This window comes from Rhineura floridana, chromosome 2 (genome assembly GCF_030035675.1).
Source record: "Rhineura floridana isolate rRhiFlo1 chromosome 2, rRhiFlo1.hap2, whole genome shotgun sequence".
Taxonomy (NCBI): domain Eukaryota; kingdom Metazoa; phylum Chordata; class Lepidosauria; order Squamata; family Rhineuridae; genus Rhineura; species Rhineura floridana.
Window position 1 is genome coordinate 53997166 of NC_084481.1, and position 24943 is coordinate 54022108.

Sequence of the window (24943 nt, forward strand, 5' to 3'; positions counted from 1 at the left end):
CACTTAAGAAAATAGGAAAGAATCCTGCTGGATTAGACCAAAACTCCATCTATTCCACCATCTTTTTTCACAAAGTCTCAGGTGCCTATGGGAAGCCCACAGGCAGGACATGAGGACCACAGCTCTCTCCTATTGCTGTGCCCCAGCAACTGGTATGCAGAGGCAGTATTAAACAATGAGTTCACATTAAAATGCTTTTAATCCTTGTTTAAGCATAATAGCTGTTTTGATCGTGCTAGCAAAAGAGTGGATCTAGCAATACATTGCAACTTAATATGCTTGAGATTTATTTCCTGTTTAGTAAAAGGTACCATTCTTTAGTTTGTCCCACTGAAGTAAAAGAAGAGATTTGTATGCAAGCTAATGGGAAAAGAAAGCTGCTGCTGTATATTTCTAATTATAGAAAGAGCCAGCACATAATATTTCACAGATATGTAACAAGAATATAGCATTTTTATCATGTCAAAATTATTACGATGTCTTTAGCTGAACGCAGCTGAGTTTGCTTTTTTACATGGATGAACTCAGATAATAAATATTTTTAAAAGCCATGAAAGCTTCTCTTTTTTAAGGAAAAAAAAGAAAAGAAATTTCATATGATATCTTTATATTTAAAGGAAGAACGTTAGAAGATTAGAATATGCGTTTCTATAGTACATTTTCAAGTTTTGTTTTTTCCCCTTCAGGACATTTATTCAGAACAGCTGGGGATCAACCGTGTAACCTGTCCACAGTGACGAGTGCCTTCCCAATGGTCAGCCACCCAGTCTTTGGTCTACATACAGCCAGCTCAGGGCATACAGAATTTGGTGGCTTGGGGACACTTGGTACACCCACAGCCTTAGCAGCACATCCCCAACTAGCACCTTTTCCAGGTAAGCTTGTATTACAAGAAATATTCATTTGAACATGCAACCATGAAGGTTCCTAAAAACAAATAGATGCAGATTTTATATATTCCATTACTAAGGGTGCAGAATGCAGCTGCTAGACTTCTTATTATTGACTGACTGACTGACTAACTGATTGATTAATAAATATCCTGCCCTTCTTCCCAAAGGAGCCTAGGGCAGCAAATATAAACTAAACAATTTAACAACATACTAAAAACACTCCAAAACACAATTACAATTTAAAACATTTTTTAAAAGTTAAAAATATTCTAAAAATATTTTAAAATACAGGTAAAAACATAATTTTATCAGTGAGATTCAGGTTGCCAGGAACAGTACATTTCAGCCAGCAAATGCCTGGGTAAACAGCAGGTTGAGGGCAGTTGGCCGACAGCATGTGACACCTCTGCTAAAACATTTGCACTGGCTGCCCGTATCCTACTAGACCAGGTTCAAGGCTATTGTGTCAATATACAAAACTCTGAACAACTTGGGTCCAGAATACCTTAAGAACCACTTGAGCCCTCATATCCCAACCCAATCACTGAGATCAACCGGAGGAGCACTGTTAGTTGTCCACCATATTACAAAGGCCCAACTGGCTTCAGTCAGTAGTTGTGTTTAGTTTCACCAGTCCCATGTTGTGGAACACTGTTCTGGCAGAGATTTGGCAGGCATCTTTGCTTTTGACTTTGAGGCATCTCTTGAAGACTTTTTTATGCCAACAGGCTTATGCAGTTGCTTAAAGTGTTTTTTGACTAGCCAGTCATTCTAATGAGTTTTTTGTATTGCTTTAAAATGTTTTTAGTGTAGACCTGCCACGATGTTTTGCAAGAGGGCAAGATATAAATATTTCTACAAATAAATAAATAAATGAGTAGGAGTAAAAGTCGAGCTTTTCATAGTTATAAACATAAGATTAGTGCTCAGGATATTCCTGGTTATCACTGATTGAGTGAACAAAAGATGACAGTAGAACATGCTGGCTATTTTTCTCCCTCCACAACCAACTTTAGCAGTTATCTGAGAAACATTCATACCCCAAATCTGGGGTTCTTGATTCCATCTATCTAGTTTTGAAGTTCATCAAGTGTGGTAGCAAATAAGATACTTTTTCAGTAGGATAGCAACCCAAGAATACATCTGTCCTTTGCGGCTTAATTTTTTTTTAAAAATCCATTAAAAAACCCATCTGAAGCAGAACCAGAGATGTGTGATGAGGAGCCAAATGGTCAACATCAATTAGAATGTTCCAGAGTAAAAAAAAGTTGAGCTTGACACAGGGCACCTAGTTACTTGGAACTCTGTTCCATTGTTTTCAGCTTTCAAGTGCTTCCTTTCAAAAAACTGTGTGTATAGAATTACACTTTTAATTGGTGATTATAGTTGTATGGCTTTACCGTAGCTATCTCAAGGATGGCTATGTTTTTGCATCTTATGGATAATTATTAGAAGCCTAAGAATCCATTTTTAGAAAGAAAAGTCCAACCCCCATAATTTCAGAGATAGGCTTGGAAATGTAGTTCCCGACAGACTAGAAAGAAAAAAGGAAAAGGTAAAAAAGCTGAATAGTTCTTTGGAGGTCTCATGATGCAACCATTTTTTTAAAGGACCAAATCACAATTCTTGAGTAATCATTTTAGAATCATAGTTTTGTAAATTAAGTACAACTTGGCCACCAACTGAAGCTTGATTTCTGCCATGCTCATGAAAACAATATGCAAACATCAGAAATACTACTAAAATATACAAACTGACTATAGTGTTTCTTTTATTAAAGTTGGCTCTCAGAGATCATGCCAAAAATAGAGAAGTACAATCAGTGGGTTGCAATCCTTTGCACACTTGGTAGTAAGTCCCATTAAACTTGCAGGTAAACATGAAGAAGATTGAGCTGTAAGTAACACAGTAATGGCCCCACTTATTTGTCAAAGAGAAATGACAAAGAATTTGGGAGATAAATCATATTCTGGCAAAATAATGTCTTTCTCATTTGTTATAAATCCTTTCAGATAGAAAATATATTTTTGTTATTTATTTTGACATAAGCTCAGTTCTGGCTCTGGTGTGACTTAGACTTTACTGTGTTGAATATACCATTAATAATGAAATCTTACAATTATTATCATGGCAGTAGATGTCCCTGTGACAATGTCCTGGTTCACTGATTTTTCTCTTTTATATCAAATGGTTTGTACAGTTGTCCCAATTCTGTCTGTACATGATATTGCTGACAAACTGTGTCATATTTGTTTATGCTCTCTCTGTTTCTGAGAGTAAATCAGCAGGCCTTTTCTTCACTGGGAGAAGACAAATCCTTTCTGCTGTAGAAAATAATTGATTTTATTTCAGTAGCATTTGTATTTTAGGGTGCTCTTAGGAACATCACAATTTGTTTCTCATACAGTGGGTGTTGGGCCACTTTCGGATAGGCCTCAGTGCCACAGCCAGCCCAGTGCTTTACCTGTCCCGCCCCCTGGGCATGCCATAGCCTTTTGGCTGGATCAGTGCCAGAATCAGCAACTCCTTGCATGCTGAGTAAAAGTGCCTGGGAGACAGACAGGCTGGAGGTGGGGGGAGGCTGCAGTATACTTAAAGGGCCAGAGGAGGAGGCATTGAAGGAAATTAGAAAGTGAAATAAAAGATTATTATTTAAATAAACTGGCATAAGAGAGGGGAACTATTATAGGAGGAAAAGTGATTGTAAAAGGACCAGGAGAGGTGTGATGAAGGGGCGGGAATAAGGTATAAACTGAGCTTGAAATGGGAGAAGAAATTACAAGAGATAGATAAAAATGCCACCCCAAATAGTTATTCCTCATTTAGAGCCTCTGGATCAGCAAATTCTGCCTAAAATGGGGAGACAGCCACAATACCTGTATTTAGCTTGAGAAAAGCTGAGCTATGGAACTCCTTGCTACAAGGAAAATGCTGCGCCAAATAATTTAGCAATTTCCTACGACAGGTTAGATATCAGTAGAAAATTATATCAGTCATTGCCAGCTGATTATCCCAAACTCTGCCTCCATCTGGCTCCATTTTGTGACTGGCTCTGCTCCTGAGCCACCATTGTGTGACAGGTGGGCCTCAGAAATTTTCAGCCATCTCAAGTGGGCCCTGTGGGTAGCAAGTCTGAGAAATAATATTGTTCTTTTATATTCCATCAGTAAGGCTGTATTCCTATAACCCAGCCTTTCCCAACCAGTGTGCCTCCAGATGTTGTTGGACCACAACTCCCATCAGCCTCAGCCAGCATTGCCAATGGTCAGGAAAGATGGGAATTGTGGTCCAACAACATCTGGAGACACACTTTTTGGGAAAGGCTGCTATAACCACTTACCTAGGAGTGCCCTTCTCAGGGGCGTCACCAGCACCCATGGAGGGGGTGTCACCAGAGCCGCCCGGCCCTCCCCCTAGGCTGCGGACGGCACCAGGTCCAGGAAGAATCGGGACAGGCAGACGCCGCTGAGGGCCGGCGGAGAGCTGAGCTGCCTGTGCGGCACGGCACGTGCGCTTAGACGTCATCGGAGGCGCCACGTGAGGGAAGGGCGCCAGCAGCCTGGATGATCTCCCGTGGGGCGGGGCCTCAGGGTCCAGACTCCAGGATTTAATCACTAGGACAGACCGTCAGTTTGGAGTGTGCGCATGCTGAGTGCGCACACGAGAGACCGGCCACCCCGTCCATGCCCCTGGGAGGGTGCGCACCGGAGGTCCGCACTCCCGCTAGTGATGCCGCTGGCCCTTCTTTCAACTTAGTAGAGCCTACTTCTGAATAGAAATGTAGTATTATACTGTAAAACATAATCATGTGATAACACTGTCCTGGGTAAAGATTGGCCTACTTTCAGTTTGGTACAATGCCATCTCAAAAACACACAAATCCCAGACCGAAAGCCATATTAGCATATAGAGTAGCATGTCATTTGTCACCATGAATAGCAGTGTCATGAATGCTGACAAGCCATTGCTGCTTGTTGAAAATTAAGGTGTCCTGTGGTGTTTGCATACAGTTCCCACATGAGCATCAGGAATAGTTTCCATTCTTTTGGTGCACAGGGAATTCTATATACAGAGGAGATGTGGTTATATCCATGCCATGTGTGTAAAGCACATGACTTCTCCCAAAGAATTCTGTGAGCTGTAGTTCATTCCTCACAGCACTGCAGTTTCCAGCACCCTTAATAAACTACAGTTCCCAGGATTCTTTGGAGAAGACGTGCTTTAAAAGTATGGGGTGGATGTGACTGTAAGGTTAGCTATAGCCTTTTTGTTAAAGTGAATGGGTGGTGGTGGGAATCCTTACACATGTAGGAGCTTCTGTTTGCACAAGGAGTTGTTGCACAGAGGCAATTGTCTGCTCTCCCAAATAGCCCATTCATGTTCTTCACATACCCATTTTAATTTATTTTCTTCATTTTTGTAAACAGTGAGATCATCTACTCTCACACAGCATGTCACTTCATTATTCTCTCTTTTGTTATATCTATGTATTTCCTTTCTTTCAAGACAAAATAGTAATGCATGATCAAATTTTCTGTGTAATATATCTTCTAGGCTGATACTAAACATTGTGCGAGCAAAATTCTGCTCACACAACAAGACTTCCCTTTCCTGTCCTCCCCCTAGTAGCCCCCTGTGCACTCCCCCAATTCTCCCCCAATTCTCCCCCAATTCTCTGGAACAGATTTGGGATGTTGCCGGGGAGAAGGAAATACTGCAGAGGCAGATGGACACAATTGGATGTCACCCTTACTTTACAGAGGAAAACCCAGAGAACAAATCAACATCAGAGGAGAGTTGAAAGAGTCCTGTATTGAAAGAACTGTCCTGTTTAAAGATCAAGAACCCTAATGAGGGTGAGCAGGGTTTTGAAGTTACTTATAAACAACCTCTGGACAGTAGGGGTGGGATCCATTGGCCAGTACTGGTTCAAAAGCATTCTGTCGACCTAACAGGTTGGCATCAATTTGAGTTCATTCTGTATCCACTAGCTGCCGGTTTTACCCATCAAGGTTTTTTTTCCACTTGAAAAAAATATTTATATGAATATCAATATTTTAAAATGAAATATCATATTTTGAAGGAAATATTGATATTTCCTTTAAAATATTGATATTTTGAAGGAAATACCAATATTTTAAAAGGAAATATCAATTATTATTCTCACAATCAATGTTTTAGTGGCAGGTGTTTTTTTTAAGTCCATTTTCAAAAACAGCTGTGGAAATTCGCTACATTAAAATCCAGTCCTGTGTGATTGAGAATAAGTGAATTAATGGAAAATTTGGTACCGAATCCAAATTGGGCAGAATTCCAGCACGTCTCTACTGGACAGTACACAGCAGGCTCACTCACAGATCGCTTGGTTAAAGTCTTCCCCACTGTGATGTGATGTATTGTATTTCTATTAAAATTGCAGTAATTATTTCTACATTTGCATCTATACATATAAATTAGCATACACAGATTTTATGCAAATCTGTGTCTTGTTTTGCCCTCTTTTTTGGCAGTTCATAAGTTGCCAGCATAATGTAATAGTCCTGATATTATATTATCTTCCATAAAGTTTTCTCTGTTTTTTGAAAACTACCCTTCTTTCAGGATGAGTGATATGTAGTCTAAAATCTGCTATCAAAAACACTGATATAAATTGGGAGCAAATTAATTCCGTTAACTTACCTAGAATTGCTGGATTTCAGCTTCGCATCAGTATAATGATAACAAACTGCTTGTTGTTGGCACAATTTCTGTCTTTATTCACTGATGAATTTGATGTATGAACCTTAGAAAGCCCTCCTGCAGAGCAGTGGGAGAGGGAGAGACTTTAGAGCAAACTAGATTACATAAAGATTTTGAATGGCATCACCTCTAAGCTTGTCTGGTTTCCTTTTAAACTTTCTTTTTTAAAAAGTGTAATTGTACATAGGAATATTTGCAGGACCAATTTCCAAGATGAGAACATTGCCTGTGTAGACTGTTCCCTACTGGGTGTTTTCTAGTGTACTGCCTATTTTATTATACACCCACGAGTGTGGCTGTCTACTATAGTCAACATGGATTTTTCGCATTCCACAATGTTAAGTTGAAAATACCCCCAGGCCATTCTGATGCTTCCCATAAGTACATTTCAAAACAAAACTTTACAAAACTTATAGTCCTGAACTCAGAAACGCTTGCTTAACAACCCTCTAAATTTTCATGGTGATACACAAAACAGTCGAGAGAATCGAAAGTTCAAATCTAAAAAGAGAGAGGAAAACCCCAGAGCCCTTTTGGACTTTTTTCTGTCACAGTTCTCATAATCTGTTGAAATTAATTAAAAATCAGCTATGTTCATAGAGTACCTGTAATCTTATTACTGACCTTGCCCCATACTCTGACCTTCATCTTCTGCAGTTTAAAAGTTAAAAAAAAATGCCTGCCTGATGTTTAGTTAATTTAAGAAATTTTGGCTTGAACTCAATGATTATATCGGGCATGCTCAATAAGAACCAACTGTCAGTGTTCTAAAAGCCAGACTCACAGCTGCTGGGCTTGCCTAATCAGGGGGCCACACCCACACCACAGACTTTGATTTCACTTGAGACAGTCATGGCTTCCCCCCAAAGAATCCTGGGAAGTGTAGTTTGTGAAGGGTGCCGAGAGTCTTATTCCACTGACAGAGCTCCAGTGGTCAGACTGGTTTAACAGTCAGCCACTCTGATTGAAGGTCTGTGAGGGGAACAGGGCATCTCCTAGCAGCTCTCAGCACCCTTCACTAACTACACTTCCCAGGATTCTTTGGGAGAAGCCATAACTGCCTAAAGTGAAATAACAGTCTGATGTGGATGTGGCCAGGGACAGCTTTTGTTTAAATTTGGATGGGAGGCTATATGTGCCTGCTGCAAAATAAAAAGGTAGGGGAAACCCTGAAAAAAAAAGATACTGTTCATAGTGTTTTCCTTTTGGAAAGGAAAGGGGCTTCCCCTCTTCCCAGTGCCCACCCACCCAATCTCCTGCCCTCCCCACCCCTCCCTGCCCTCCTCCTCCCCCCACCCCTCCCTCAGGTCAGTTTCACCTATCCTAAGCATGATTGCACAGGAGTAAATCCCACTGAATTCAAAAAGCATGCAATGATCAAATCTGCCCTCCCCTCCTCCCTCCTATTCATAGAATCATAGAATAGTAGAGTTGGAAGGGGCCTATAAGGCCATCAAGTCCAACCCCCTGCGCACTGCAGGAATCCAAATCAAAGCATTCCTGACGAATGGCTGTCCAGCTGCCTCTTGAATGCCTCCAGTGTCGGAGAGCCCACTACCTCTCTAGGTAATTGATTCTATTGTTGTATGGCTCTAATAGTTAGGAAGTTTTTCCTGATGTTCAGTCTGAATCTGGCTTCCTGCAACTTGAGCCCATTATTCCGTGTCCTTCACTCTGGGACGACTGAGAAGAGATCCCGGCCCTCCTCTATGTGATAACCTTTCATGTACTTGAAGAGTGCTATCATATTCCCTCCCTCTTGCCCCTTCTCTCCTCCTTCCTTCATCTCTCCCTTCCCCTCACATCCCCTTCCAATCCCCTTCTTCCCTCTCCTCCCCCTCCCCTCTGCCCTCCCCCTCCTCCATGGTCAGTTTTACCTATCCTAAACATGATTGCACAGGAGTAAATCCCATTGAACACAATAAGTGTGCAAATTATCAAACCTGCCCTCCCCTCCTCCTCCCTCCCATCACCTCCCTTTTGCCCCTTCCATCCCCTTCCTTCACCCCTCTCCCATCCCCTTCCAATCCCCTCCTTCCTCTTCCCCCTCCTTCTGCTCCCCTCTCCCCCTTGCTCCTTCCCTCTGCCCTCCCCCTCCCCCATGGTCAGTTTTACCTATCCTAGCCATGATTGCACAGTAGTAAATCCATTTTGAACTCAATAAGCATGCAAATGATCAGACCTGCCTTTCCTGCCTTTCCCTCTCCTCTCCCTTCCTCCTCCCTTCTTCCTCTCCTCCCTTCTTCCTTCTTCCTCCTCCCCTGCCCACTCCAGGCTCCCCTCCCCATGGTCAGTTTTACCTGTCCTAAGCATGATTGCACGGGAGTAAATCCCACTAAACTCAATAAACATGCAAATGATCAAACCTACCCTCGTCCTTCCCCTCCTGCCTGCTCCCCTCCCCTCCTCCCCATCCCCGTGGTCAGTTTCACCTATCCTAAGCATGACTGTAGGGGAATGAATCCCACTGAACTCAGTAAGCATGCAAATTATCAATCCATTCTTAGCAAACGTGCACAGGATCCCCTTTCTTACCTCCAGGACTAAAAGCAGGGAAATTCACTAATATTCACTAATAAATTCACTAAAAGCAGGGAAATTGGACAGCTATAACGAATGTACCAGGGGAGCAGGAGACCTGACATCCTCTCTGAGATATTGTACTGCCCTACAAAGTTGTCAAAATGCAAACACCGTTTGGGTTGATCTTTCACAGTCCAATCCACTTCCTGTGTAGCTGTGTAGTCAGGTCTCCTGCTCCCCTGGTGCATTCACGATAGCTGTCCAATTTCCCTGCTTTTTAAAGTTTGATAGAAATATCTGTTGGCTATAGGTACAATCTGAAACCGCAAGGTTTTTTGTCTATTAGTGAATATTTTTAATCATGGTAGGTATTAGGGATACCATTATTTCCCTTAGAATCCTATTCCAAAATCAGTGCTTGAGATGGGCTAATGAGGAGCATGGAAAATAATTTTAAAAAGATAAACAAGTTAGATTGTATGTCTAAAATTCTTTTCATCTCCGTTAACCAACTTAGGCTGTAATAATTTACGCAGTACCTTGGGAGTAAGTTCCATTGAAATCAATGGTGTTTACTTCTAAGTAGACATGAACTGGATTGTACTGTATATCAAACGCCACTAACATCACTCTATAAAAATAATTGTTTGCACGTCTCAAATAAACCCAAAGGGAACTCTCTGTTAATCAGTATTTTTCATAGCTAGATCGTGTTTGCCAAAACCCTACAATTGACTAAGTTGTTTTAATGTATATGCATTACAGATATTTTGAAACTTATGTCAGTTTGACTTGTATGATTTTTCTGACTCTCGTATTTATAGGCAGCACAGCAGTAGCATAATAATAATTCCTGTAATTTTTAAAATGTTGTTCTTCTACTAAAACACTAAACCGCAAGCAGTGTTTTATTCTGCTGATGTTTTTGTAAAAAATTAAACATGTATTTTATGATTGACTCAACATTTAAACAGATATTCTAGTGCAGCCTTTCCCAACCAGTGTGCCTCCAGATGTTGTTGGACCACAACTCCCATCAGCCTCAGCCAGCATTGCCAATGGTCAGGAAAAATGGGAATTGTGGTCCAACAACATCTGGAGGCACACTGGTTGGGAAAGGATGTTCTAGTGTGAATGACAGATGAACAGTTCTTTCCTAAGCTACAGATGTGGGCCAACAATATTGTTTAATGGTAATATTCTCAGCTCCATCTTGGGCGTTTTGTACTACTTACTCAAAAGCCAAAGGAATTACCCCAGAACAAGAAATTTAAGAACAGAGATTACATGAATGGGCCATTGCTTGTCTTGTCTGTATGATTGCACCAGACAGCTTCAGTAGTGGATCCATGGTGTGGTCAACGCTTCATTGCAGGAGGAGTGGTTCCAGCCGCCCTGAAAGAGGTGATGATCCAACCGCTCCTGAAAAAACCCACTCTGGACCCATTGGTCTGCAACAATTACCGCCTGGTCGCAAATACTCCCTTTTTAGGGAAGGTGATTAAGAGGGGTATGTCACAGCAATTGCAGGTACTCTTGGCTGAAACAGATTATCTTGACCCATTCCAGTCTGGGTTCAGGCCTGGTTATGGGACTGAATTGGCCTTGGTCGCCCTGATGGATGACCTTTATCAGGAGAAGGATAGGGGGAGTGTGACCCTGTTACTCTTACTTGATCTCTCAGTTGCTTTTGATACCATTGATTATGGTATCCTTCTGGGCTGACATGGTGAGGTGGTTATTGGAGGCACTGTTTTACAGTGGTTCCAATCCTATCTCCAAGGTAATTTTCAGAGAATAGCATTGGGTGATTGTCATTCGGGCCCCTGGCAGTTGTGCTGTGGGGTGCCGCAGGGTACCATCTTGTACCCCATGCTGTTCAACATTTATATGAAGCCCTTGGGTGTGGTCATCAGGAGATTTGGGCAAGGTGTCAACAGTATGCTGATGATACCCAGCTCTATTTCTCTGTAACATCTGAATCTGGAGAGGCCATGCAAGCCCTGGACCGGTGCCTGGACTCAGTGGTAGGCTGGATGAGGGCCAATAAACTGAGTCTGAATCCTAGCAAGACGGAGGAGCTGTGGGTTGATGGTTCCCGAGTTTAGATAATTGGTCAGTTGCCTGCTTTAGATGGGGTTGTACTCCCTCTGAAAGAGCAGGGTTGTAGTCTGGGGGTGCTCCTGGATCCATCTTTGTCGCTAGAGGCCCAGGTAGCCTCAGTGGCTAGGAGTGCCTTTCACCAGCTTTGGCTGGTAAGACAGCTGCGGCCATTTCTGGACTGGGATAGCCTGACCACTGTTGTTCACTCACTGGTAGGCTCGATTACCTTAATGCACTCTATGTGGGTCTGCCCTGGAGGTTGGTCCAGAAGCTGCAGCTGGTGCAAAATGCAGTGGCGAGACTGCTCACTGGGGCAGGGTGTTGCCAACATGTCACCCCACTGCTGAAAGAATTGCACAGGCTGCCCATTTGTTCCAGGCCCAGTTCAAGGTTCTAGTCTTGATGTACAAAGCCCTGTACAGCTTGGGACCAGGATACCTGATAGACTATCTTATCCCTTATATATCTAGTCGATCACTGCATTCTGCAGGCGAGGGCCTCTTGGAGATACCATCTTATCCGGGGGTCCATTCCGCACAACATAGGAAATCGACCTTTAATGTGGTGGCACCTATGCTGTGGAATTCCCTCCCCTTAAATATTAGACAGGCATCATCTGTTATCTGTTCGGCACCTATTGAAGACCTTCCTCTTTCAACAAGCCTTTTAAGTTGAGACCATATCCCAGTCTTCCTCTGTGTTGGAACTGCCTTTTAACATGTTTTTAACCCTTTTTTTAACAATACGTTTTTAACCTTTTTCTTAAGATGTGTTGAAAGCTTTTTAAAAATATTTTTAAAGATGTTTTGTTTTAATGTATTTTAAAGTCTGTTTTTATGATGTTTTAAAATGTTTGTAGTGCTTGTGTTTGCTGCCCCAGGCTCCTGCTGGGAGGAAGGCTGGGATATAAATCAAATAACAGACAGACAGACAGACAGACAGATAGTGTGGAGAAAATATTCAGTGGAGACTGCTGCTCTAGAATTGCAACATTTCAGCGGTATTTATCTTCCTATCTATCTATGCAATTCAAATAACTCATTTCCATGTAGGAGACACCCAGCAATGGCCTCAATCCAGAGAGTGGCTACTCTCATGGTGCAGGCTGTAAGGCTCTACTGTGCACAAAGGTCTCTCTGTTGGTGGTTGGTTATTCAGCTTTGCACTGCTGATTAACTGTTGGAGGCAGAAGGAGGAAGGGAGTCACCTTATAAACCCCAGAAAGATGATTGGCACAGTCAGTGTCAGCTATCTGTTCATCAGTGCATGCTGTGGGCCTATTCAGCAAGGAGTTCCATACACGGAGAGAGAGCCCTGTTTTGTTTCCTCTGACAGCTGATTCCATGGGGCTACAGAAGGTTGTGTGAAGGCCTACACACAATAGGATCTCTGGGTCTTTTCCAGTCCTGCTTCCTGAGATTCTGTGTGCAAAGCATATTCTCTACCACTGAGTTAAACCAGGTTTTCATCCTTTCTTCTGTTAGGGATCATTTATCTGGTGCTGTAGTGCCATCATTGTTTGAGTTTCCTCTCTGTGATGGTATTATGGGGTGTAGAGGAACATAGGGAGCTACCTTATACCAAGTTTTCCACAGTATTGCCTACACCAGTGATTCCCAACCTTTTCTTCCCATGGAGCACTTGAAAATGACTGAGAGGCTTGGTGAACTTCATAATAACTTTTCTACCTATTGTTGCAATTGTAATGTGCTGTGCTAGATGCTGTATCATTTTTAATTATATTTCATTGCCTTCTTTTATATTGTACAGTAGGGCCCCACTTCCCGGCGTTCCTCTAATGCGGCGGCTTTTCTCCCCTCTTTAAAAGCCGCTTTTGCGGCATTTTCGTGCGACTTGCCCCATTAATGTCAGTGGGGTTCTGCCTTACAGCGATTTCCGCTTTACGGCAGGGGTCCGGAATGGAACCCGCCGTATAAGCGGGGCCCTACTGTATTTTATTATACGATAATTTGGATTCCATAGAAATTATAACACAATAAAACATAATATTCTTATTGATTTTAATTTATTTTGTTGCTCCTTATATTGTGATAAGACTACAACTAAAATCAATATGAATACTTAATGCGATAGATCTGTCTTCAGCCACAAATCCACAGACATTGCAAGGACAACCTGAATTAAGCTCATGGACCACTGATGGTCTGTGGACCCCAGTTTGGAGACCTCTGGTCTACATTGTCTGGCATTGGCTCTCCAGGGTTTCAAACAGAAGCCTTTTCCCAATCCTGCTTAGAGATGCCAGGAACTGAATATGGGATGCCGAGTTTCTGCATGCCATGTGTGTGCTCTGCCACCAAGCTATGGCTCTTACTTATTTATTATTTATTTCCCACCCTTCACCAAAGGTCCCTGGGTGAGTTACAATATTAAAACACATAACATAATGTTAAGAGATAAAACATTGTGGGAAAGTAGCAGACAACTTGATGTGAATGCAGCAGCCAAAAACAACATTGTTTAAAATGTAAAATGTTTAAAATGTAGTTCTGGTCTTACAGGCAAGGGTTAAGACTGAGCTCACCAGAAGCTGGAGCAACATATGCATTACAGACAGTCAGCTCACCATTAGTATAGATCCTTAAAGGCCCATAAGCTAAGCAGCCAAGCTTGGTGACTATGAACCTTCAATCTGGACTCATTTGCATTGCACGGTTAGAGATTCTGTGGAATAGCTTGGAAGTTTCTGACACTGGTAATGGAACCATATATCTTTGAGTAACTTAGTGCTTACGTGGTCTGTTCAGCATCCTGTTAAGTTCCATCTTTTCACAGGAAGAAATCCAGAAATGACCCCCAACTTTGCCATGAAATTTGACTTATGGAATGGAATTTGAATTACATGAGCATTTACAGACTTTCACACTGAAGAATCATAGAGTTGGAAGGGGCCTATAAGGCCATCGAGTCCAACCCCCTGCTCAGTGCAGAAATTCAAAGAATCTCAGTTGCTAATCAGTACCAATCCAAGACATTTTGCTGCCTGAAGCAGAGCCCAGATGGCAACCCCCTCCCATCCTCCCTGCTAATGCAAACACTTTAAAATGTCTTGCAACAGTATTTAGAACCAGAATACAGCTATACTTCAAAATTTGCACTCCTCCAAATTTTATGATGCAGTTCTCCAGCTAAACAATATGTCCAAAAATACATATATTAGGAAACGTAACATACAAAAATGCATTATATTAAGGGAAATTGCTTGCAAAAATGTGCATACAAAAATTGTTTATTAGAAGACATTCACACTAAAAAATGAAAACAAAATACCATGAGGATTCTTTTTTTTAAAAAAATAGCAAGTTGCTGCAGATATATGGAGAGCTGAATTTAAGAATTGAAAAATAAGAAACAAAGAGAATTGAAAGTGACAGATTCTTCCATCCCTATCTCATGGTGCCACTTGTAGCAGGTTGCTTTACCTTGTTGCCTGATGAGATCAGCCATGTTGCTCATTCTGACTTAAACTTGTAGAGGTTATGGTGGGATTGGACTTTCAAGGGACCATATTTTATTTGGAAATTGCAGATTCTCAGGGTGCCTCCAGACTGTCAGTATTTTGTGGTAGAAATTCTAGGGCATGCCAGGAAATGTAGGTTTGCTCAATGAAAGTAGACTAAAGTTTCTGGTGCCCGAATAGCTGCTCTACAAATGATGTTACTTCCTTGTTTCCTATTTCTATTTCAGATTTTACCCATTACTATACCTAGAGGTGTAATAAAATCCTGGCAACACACGATCATCAAATTTACTTTCCAACAGAAAAAATCTAGATTAGCCCAAACTCTAATTTACAGAAAAACAAATTTGGGGGGATGGGGCATCCCAAATTTATTATACTATCACAATGCCTTTCAAATTCGCCAAATGGTGTATTTAATTAGAAACATAAATGAGAAACATTGGGTAGAATAAACTTTGCCTCAAATACACCACTAAAGACCTTACCTTTTATCTCTATAAAATAGCAAACTATCAATAATATGACTAATCATTTACTAAATGTATGTTTCAGGTCTGGAAATTGTGGCAGAACAAATTGGTTCCCATGGTTTCACCCTTAATACCCATTGCCTCTCACCCTAAATTCCACACTCCTGATAGAGAGTGTCAATTAAGGGAATGGAGTACGAAGGGATTACATAGACTATATGACTTTTACGTAAATTCCCTACCGCTATCAGCTGAACAATTAAATTAAAAGGAATAAAACTGGACTGGTTAACTCTTGCCCAGGTTCTCAGCTTCATCATATTAGAATACATAAAACAGCAAGCAACAAGGCCTATTGTGCAATTCAAACAGTTGTTTTAGGATACACATAAGGGAGAAAAAGGGCTGGTTTCTAAAATATACTCCATCTTAGTTAATACAACCCTAAAATCCACTCTCTCACTCAAAGAAATACGGGAAATGGATTTAGGCTCCAAAGTACAGATTGGGGATTGGAGCAGGTTGTGGGAATCAAAACAGTTTAAAACCGTTTTCAGTTATGTCAAAGAACGCTCATTAAAATTGGTACATCGTTGGTATCGCACACCTGTTCATATCTTGTGCATGTTTTCAACAGCCTCTCCATTATGCTGGAGAGACTGTGGAAACATCGGAACCTACTTTCACCTTTGGTGGGAATGCGAAAAAGTACTGGATTTTTGGCACTTGATCTATGATGAAATGCTGTTGATTTCTCAAGAACACTTTCAGTTTTCTCCAGATTGTTATTATTAAACATTTTTGAGGATGCACATTCAAAGCTGCTTTCCAAAGGACAAATCATTTACATGACTAGCAGCGAAATTAACAATTGCATCACAATGGAAAACAGAAAATAATCTTTCAATAGAGCATTGGTATAACTCCCTCTGGAACATTGCCATAATGGAAAAGCTCACACGTGAACTGAAATTAAGACGAGGAAATGAGACACCAGACTCTTTCTACTTAGTTTGGCACTCCTTTATTGAACACACTTTGGAAGATATATTTCTACATTGTCCATCTGCAGAGGCCTGGCAGATATGGAAACATTTATAATTGTTGTATTTGTCCTACAGAGAGAAAGCAGAAATTAGTTCCCAAGCAATTAGACTATGCATCAGTTTGGTAATAAGTCAAGTGCCGTGAGAGACTATTTTTATTTCCATTGTTTTTTGTTTTCTTTTTATGTTGCTCAGTTGTATCTGTGTTCTGTTATATTGGTATCTGTTTGAAATGAAGGAAGAGCTCTATGTTATATAAAGATGCCTGTAAAGCAAATAAATAAAGTTTATACAAAAAAAAAAAGCTTCTGGTGCTTTGAAAAATGTGGAATGAACACGGGAGATGTGTAAACACTGTGCAAGCAATTCAGGGAGAATGCAGGATAAATATTTGTTGTCAAATAACCTCCCTGCAAACAAATAGAATGAATATTCGATAAAGATTGGATACAATCTAACCTCCGTGCAAGCTTTGTGCAAGCCAATCAGGATAAATGCTCACTAAATAAGTCATCTGGAGGAGCCCGCAAACTGTCTTATCAATTGCTTATTGTATTTTCACTTTCTTGGTAGTAGATTATATTTAATTGAAAGATGATAGATGTGCCCTGTTTCTGTTTAAAGAAGTAGCAATGCAGGTAGGAGATAAGTGGACATGATTACTCTTTCAAAATATCAGTAAAAGAAAAAAGGGAAAGCCACCTGAAGATTTTAGGGGTAGGACTTCCAGTTACTATTAATGTCCAGAAGTAGATCTGTTTATGAACTGTACTAAAGGAAAATCTCAAATAATTCTTTCAATTTTCTTTGCTCTGGGTGTACAGAATGGTGGCGAAATGCAGACATGCACTCACGTACTGGTACAACTTTCTTTCCATCGCTTCTTGGAATTTCTCCACTGTTTGCTCCTCCTGCTCAAAATCATGACTCCACATCATTCCATTTGAGGACCACTGGAAAAACTACCCGAGGCAGTTTGGAGAAAGGTAAGCTCTGAAACATGAGATGTAAATAAGGTAAACTTAGAAATGACAATGCAAATTAAGATGTGTCACAGCAGATTCTCTTTCCCTGTGGAATGCATATTCCTTTTTTCTTTGGACTCCTAATTGACCTGGATCATATGGTCATATTGCAGATAATCAGGATTTAGCTCTCCATAGTTTGGATATTTCACTAACAGTTGTGCGTACCATAATTCATATCCTTAATCCTTCATCAAGGTCTTAAATGAGTGAACACAGTTAATGAAATTTTGCATTCTAGATCTTCAACAGGAGGCACTGGGTCCTCCTGCTCTGTAATTCTTCCTAATCTTTTTTAAACCTCTGCAGCCTGCATGTTTCATGCAGTTAGCCAGAGGAGGAGTAAAGGATTTTTATTTTCCTCTTGGTAGGATGGAGATAGTCTAACTTCTTTATAAAAACCACAGCCTATTAACTCAGTCCAGGCATTATACTAGATAAGTGTTAAGCCTATATGTTTATAATTTAAGTGCCAGATTTTAAAAAAATCTTACGAGTATTAGTCTTCAGAATGTGGCATTTGTTTTGTTAGTGCATGTACCTGAAACGTGTGATATTTATATCAGTGCAGAGTCACTGTAATTCTCTCATTTATTTATTTATTAAATTTATATCCCTCCCTCCCATTAGGAGCTGTGGGTGATTTTTTTCTGTGTTTTATTTAAGTAGTGAATCCATTTTCAACATATGTACTGTGGATAAACAGCCCATATTAGTTCATCTGCATTGTCACTGTGCATCCTTTCCCTTGCAAATACATTTTTAATATAAAAAAGAACAGAACAGTTAGTTAATTCGGCAGGCAGTTGCATTGAAACAATTGGATTTGTCCAACATCACTATGCATAAACCATATATGGTAACTCAGTGGTAGAGCACAGACCTGCATGTATGCATAGAGTCCCAGGTTTAATCCCTAGCAGGTCTTGTTAAAAAGTCTTTGGTATCTAGGACCTGAGACCTTCAGGAACTGCTGCTAGTGAAAATAGATAGCTTACAATGGTCTAACTTAGTATAAGACAGCTTCATATAATTTCCATTGTATATTTCTTTGGTTTCACACCTGCTGCCATTGATGACTGGAACAAGGACATGCATGGGTGCACACATGTTCAGCTTTTTCTTAAACAGTTATGAGAAGGGTCCATTAATTACATAGCATCTTTCATGTTTCATAGCATGCTTCTTTAATTACCTTTCTATGATGTAATTTGTCCCTATTTACATCTTTGCTCTTGAGATTAAGAAAGTTTGCTGTAGAAATGTGACTAACCATTCTTGGTAAAATTGCTACTATTGCAGTTGAAATTACTTGATTGTTTCCATTTAGCACTATTTTTGATGTTTTAAAACATGTTTAAAATGAGCTTATTGTTTTCTTTTATTTAATAGCATTCAAAGGTGTATGTAAAACCCTCTTTTAAAATGCACCCCATTACAATTAGTGCACGCAAGTTCAATTTTCTTTTAAAAATTATTTTTCAAGGTGTTAATGGATCAGTAAATGGGAACAGTACCACTTCAGTATCAGGCATCAACACGTCTGTATTATCTACCACCACTGCAAGTTCTGCAGGACAAGCAAAGGTTATAACCGCAGTAGGAGGAAGTCGCAAATGTAACCAGGAACAAAATAAAAACCAGATTCTGGATGTCAGAGCTGACAAGATTAAAGATAAGGTAATCATAGTGAGGAATCTTAATTTTAGTCTTAGTCACTTACTTCAGTCTAGCAAGGGGAATGGTCTGGACTGGACACTGAGTGCTGAGCCAATGCTAATGGGGATCGGCACCCACACAGTCCTATGACGTTTGATGGATTTGTCTGCTGATAGGGATGTGCATATTTTTGAAAGGCCACTAGTTGCATGCAACGCCTTTAATACGCACAGTTAGAAGAACTAGATCAGGTTTGAAGAGTATAGCAATTAATATCCAACACGTTAGACCTATTCAGGTGGTTCACTCATCCAACATGGCACAAGGGAGCAGGGGAGCAGGATCGTGCCAGGTAGACCCACCACTCATGTAATGCATTCAAATTAGCCCTACCTCTGGCATTAGAGTGTACAGCATGAACATCTGCAGGGAGGGAGGGCTTGGTACATACAGCTGTATGTGCAAAGGCTTCCATGCAACCTGGAACCCTAATTGTGCATGGTTCCAGGTAGGTCACATGTAAACCTTCTTATGTACAATTATACATGCGAAGACCCCCCCCTCCCTGAAGACACCAGGGGAAGGGGGATTATCAGTGCACATGGCATGGAGGTGGGGCTACTCAGTGCAGTCCCTCTTGTGTATTGGATTAACTCATGAGTAAAACACCCAAACAGGGCTATTGGCACACAGGCTGATACTGTAATATATGTATTGTGTAAAGTCACTGTTAGGATTCTGATTGGGTAGTGGTGATATGATGAAAGTGCAGTCGTGTGCACACTTGCTTGGGCATAAGTTACACTGAACCTAATGAGTCTCACCTTCAACTAACCAGGGACAAGCTGTATATTTGCTTGGATTTTTACAGCTAGACCGAATGTTAAAAATAGATGCCCAGTAATTCCACTAGCTGGTATTAACTAAATCTCTACACAGGTCAAAACAATGTTTGGATATACACCTTGCTGCGCATATTCCTCTGCGGACAGAAATGAATACCTTCAACCACACCTTGCAATCCAAATTGGGTACTCTGTTGTATGACTTGTGTTCAGATATGTGTCTACATCAGTATAGGGTTGCTGATCAGAATGTGTGTGTGTAAGCCTACTCCACATGCTGATCTCTCTTCCACTGTTTTCAGTCTACTTCTCCTTTTGCAATAGCACATATCAGAACAACAATAATACGTAATAGCAGATGCCTAATAATACTGTTTTTCCAGATGTGATAGGGGTTAAAGCACAGGCTCTAGTTACTTTGACATAAAAACAGTTGCAGTTTCATACCACTGAGCTCAAAAGGAGAGTGGTCTCCCAACTTTGATAAGCAACAGTTTGGAAGAACTGGTTGATTGAGACAAATTATTTGAAAATTGTACTGCCCAGTAGATCAGCATGAACATCAGTTACATAGCACTTCAGAGTCGCCATTTCTCTTGCAGTTCTTTTGTTTTGCTTCACAGCATTCCTCCAGCATAGGCCACAAATATTCCTATTTTACATATAGGGAACTAAAAGGTAGCAAATCATCCAAGGACTCATGATGAAATCATGGTGGAGACAGGAGCTGAACATAGTTCATATGCTTCAAGCCCAACTCTCTATCCTTAGGCGCATGTTGACTATAAAAGAGTGAAATGCATCTGAAAGTTTTTTAATTACATTTTTAGTGCATTTTAGATCTGGATACTAATTTGCTTTCTCTCTTTGCTGTTTTTTTTTAATTGATTTGATGCTGGCCTCTGAGTATGCTGATTTTGTGCTGTATGCTGGTTTCTGTATTTTAATGTTATTTGCATTGTTTGTATTATATTATTGGACTGGATTTCTGTACTTTATTGATTTTTGTAAACCACCCAGAGCACCTGGTTGGTCGGCAGTCCCAATAGATAAATAAATAAATAATTGTGATCCCATCAGTAGGGGTTGGTGATTCAGATAATTTAAACTATTTTTAATGCACAGCCTTTTATCTTCCCTCTTAGAAATCTAGAAAGAAAGCAGTGGATAGTTCCAGCAACAGTGAAAGTGATTCTGGTTCCTCTTCAGACACCTCCAGTGAAGGCATTAGTAGCAGTGACTCAGATGATCTGGAAGAAGATGAGGAGGAGGAGGAAGAGGAAGATCAAAGTGCTGAAGAAAGTGAAGATGAGGACTCTGATTCAGAGAGTGAAGCACAGCAGAAAAATAAGAACAAGGTGTAGTAATGCTAAGATCTGCCTTGTTGCTGAATAGTCATTTTTTTTAAAGGCCAGTCTCTGTAGTTATATAGCATTGACTGAGAAACTAATTACTGGACATATTTTGTTAGTTGTTCTTTTTCATCATGCTGGCCCAATCCCAACAATGAGAATAGGACCATCACCACATGCATGAGATATGACACATTGTGCGCCATACAGTGATGGACAAAAATGGTCACCATTTCTCAGAACTTTGAACATTAGTTGAGCTGGTTTAGAGGCTGAAGGTTTTCCAACCTTTCTTTAAAGCGAGAGCTATTGGATGTTTTCACCTAAGGGCCATGCCATTTAGCACTGTTGGGGCATTGCTTTTCTGCAGTCAGATGGTTGTGGAGTGAAAGCAGCAGTTCCATGTAGCAATTAAAGGCTACTTAATTGTGTCACTAATTGCATGATTGCAATTAATTTTAAAATTATAAACTGCAGTCAGGGGTGGGCGGATTGTGGGGAGGGGTTAAGACTTTCCCTGCACACTGTGACGTTAGTGAAAATATTCAAATCTCCTATTAGCCCTGTGAGGAAAACTTTTGTTGGTGCTAATAGACGCTTCCTTCCAGGGACTAATAGCAGCTTCGGGCAGGATTTTCACCCAGACCATAGTGTAATAGGAAAGGGTTCACTACTACCCTCTATGCCCATGGTCCTGATTATGATGAGAGCTTTAAAAACTAGAGACATTAATTGCAGTTATGCAATTAATATTGTGCCTAATTTGGACCTATTATGTAAATTATTTTCCCAATGCTAGTCCCCATGCACAAGATCCCACTATTTATTCAGAAGTAAGCCCCTTCAGTTAAAAACCCACTTTCCCCTGCAATTTCTGAATTGCTGTTAATTAGTCACTTCCTGTTCCTTATGGGCTGGATGAGATGCCTCTAATTACTAGATCCTGTTGGTAGCAGAGCAAGTGTTCTTTTGTATTTTTAGGTTTTTTTATGAGCACAACTTAACAATTGTGATCATAATTGCTTTTTAAGATATTTTTGAAGTTATTTTTTAAATATGTTTTAAGATTTGTTTTTATATGTTTTAAAGTGTTTTGTTTTTAAGACATTTTAAAGTGTTTTTAGTGTTTTTGTTTGCCACCCTGGGCTCCTTCTGGAAGGAAGGGTTGGATATAAATTTTATTATTAACAACAACAGCAAAAATAAAAATACAATAGTGAGCATTTTCTCTAGCTATGAAGAGAAAATGAGAAATTAAAGTTTCCCTCCGCCACATGAACAGGAACTAACTAATCAACAATTAAGGAATTCCATGACAAGTGACCAAGGTGTAACTTACTAGGTGCTTTAAAAGAGAGGGGTGGGGAGGAAGCTACTAATTAAAGGAATGATAAACCTGAAAAGCCTCATTTGTGCATTGCCAAGCCATACTGAATATGCTGATACTGGAATTGTACTGTAAGAGGAAAGAAATACCACCAAATAAGTCTGAAAAAAGTAAAATAACACAGCAAACACTTGACTGCCAGGGTTGGCAATGGCATCTCTGTGTGTAAAAATTAAGTGAATGTATGATGTCTCTTCCAGAATAAATAGCTGGTGTAGAAGCAACCATAGTTATATAGTTATATAGTTAGTTATAGGCACCTGGTTGGCCACTGTGAGAACAGGATGCTGGACTAGATGGGCCACTGGCCTGATCCAGCAGGCTCTTCTTATGTTCTTATGTTCTTATGTTCTTAAACTCTAAAAAAAAGCCCATTTTCAAAATAGTTCCTCAGCTGAAATAAGACACCACAAGTAGCAGAAGAAACCTTACTAAAAGAGTTAGTCATATGGTGGAAATTAGCTGGCACATACATTCTATGAAACGGTTGGCCCCAGTGCCATTTTATGTTATTGTAAACCTGGAAAATAGATACCAGGCAAATGAATTAATCTGTGTTGCAAAGGTTCAGATGTCCTGAGTGTTGCCATGACTACTGAATTCTGTTTACAGCTGCTCTTTTCCTCACATAACAGTTAACACTGTCCAGTAACCAGTAACTAGAATGTAAACCTCAGTGTTCCGTTAGGTTAATAGTGTGGCATACGTTCAAAAGTAACTGTTTTCAAAGCTCTTCCCCCCCCCCCAAACCTTAACTTCTCATAGCAAAAGGACCTTACAGGAAATAAGCTGAAGAAGATATACTGTAAGGTTATTTTAAGATTATTACAAAGTAAAGAAATTATAGTTCTTGCTGTGTGTGTGTGTGTTGTGAATATGTCAGTGGCAGTACTTGTCTTTTTTAATTGAGTAGTTGTGGGACTGATTTAGCAATCCTTATGGACTTACCTCTTTAATTTTAAGTTTGTGTGTGCATAAATATTTTATTTATTTCACTATATTTGTATTCCACTTTTTATGTTGTATTTAAAGCAGGAAACTATAGTTGAAGGGCAATCATAATATAGTTTTTCTGTGTTTTCAGGTGCTGATGCATAGTGGACCAGACATGAAAGCAGATGGACAAAAAAACCACGAAAAGCCCCAGGAAAAGAGAACACACCAGCCAATACCTCTTGTGTCTGATAGCCAGACTCACCCGTCATTCCAGTCCCAGCAGAAGCAGCCTCAGGTTTTGTCACAGCAGCTTCCCTTTATTTTCCAAAGCTCTCAGGCAAAGGAGGAATCTGTGAACAAACACACAAGCGTAATACAGTCTACGGGATTGGTGCCCAATGTGAACCCTTTGTCTTTGGTAAATCAAGCCAAAAAGGAAACTTTCTTAAAACTTGTAGTTCCTTCTCCTGATCTACTCAAGGCAGGGAATAAAAATACCTCTGATGAACCTAGCCTGTTGACCATTGATGTAAGATCAAACCGGGTGAGAAGATCTTAGTTTTCTTTGTATGCATTCTGCTCTGGGGAAGGGTTTATTTTCCATTAAGACTATGATTGTTTTTGAATCTGTAGAAATCTAAGTTGATATTTTAGTTGCACAAGTGGAAGGTTAGAATACTATAACTTGCTTTACAACTGTATACTATAATGGGTTTATGGTTTACAGTGCAATCCTATACAAGTTTACTTAGCAGTAAGCCCCATTGAATTCAATACAGTACTCCCAGGTAAGTGGGTGTACAATTGCAACCTTAACTGTATAATTTTAAAAATTTTGAAATGATATTTTAGATTTTTTTTCTTGTGTTCATGATATATCTGTAATAGCTGCTTCTCAGAAATCAATAGCTGACGGTTGTGGGGCTCCAAAAATACACCTGTACAGTAAATAGTATGAATGTCATTGAGGAATGTCAGCCGGTATGGTGTAGTGGGCAGAATGCTCGACTTAAGACTGAGAAGACCCAGGTTCAAATCCCTGCTCAGCCATGGACCTTGGGTAAGTCACCATCTTTCAGCTCTGACCCTACCTCACAGGGTTTCTGTGAGCACAAAATGAGATGGATGGAGAGAACCATGTTGCAGTACCTTGAGCTTCTTAGAGAAGAGGGAGGATATAAATTTAATGAATATCCTGACAACTGGTGTAGAGCATTTTCCAAAGCTGACATTGTTGCTCCTGCAGTGGAGGAACTTGCTCACCCCTTTCTCCTCCATGCAGGTAACATATAGCAGAAACATATTGCTCCATATGAATTCCAAATCAAACAGAGGCCAAGCTTACATGATTCCCTATCCCCTTTGGAAGAATCACATTCATCCTGGACTTCTGCTCCATCAGACTTTCAGGTAGAGTGCCTGGTTTCTACTAGGCCAGGCTTCTCCAATCTGTTGCCCTCCAAATGTTTTGGACTCCAACT

The 24943-nt window shown here is 40.3% G+C and overlaps 1 protein-coding gene across 19 annotated transcripts in view; it reads left to right on the plus strand.

Annotated features, from left to right (window-relative positions):
- Positions 1–24943, plus strand: part of BAZ2B (bromodomain adjacent to zinc finger domain 2B) — a 309197-nt gene that overhangs the window by 189756 nt on the left and 94498 nt on the right. For all 19 annotated transcript variants that reach the window (XM_061608686.1, XM_061608687.1, XM_061608682.1 and 16 more), the window contains 5 exons: positions 687–875; positions 17083–17244; positions 18770–18963; positions 20933–21145; positions 23611–24006. In XM_061608686.1, coding sequence (XP_061464670.1) covers positions 687–875; positions 17083–17244; positions 18770–18963; positions 20933–21145; positions 23611–24006 — 1154 coding nt within the window. The remainder of the gene's footprint in view (positions 1–686; positions 876–17082; positions 17245–18769; positions 18964–20932; positions 21146–23610; positions 24007–24943) is intronic.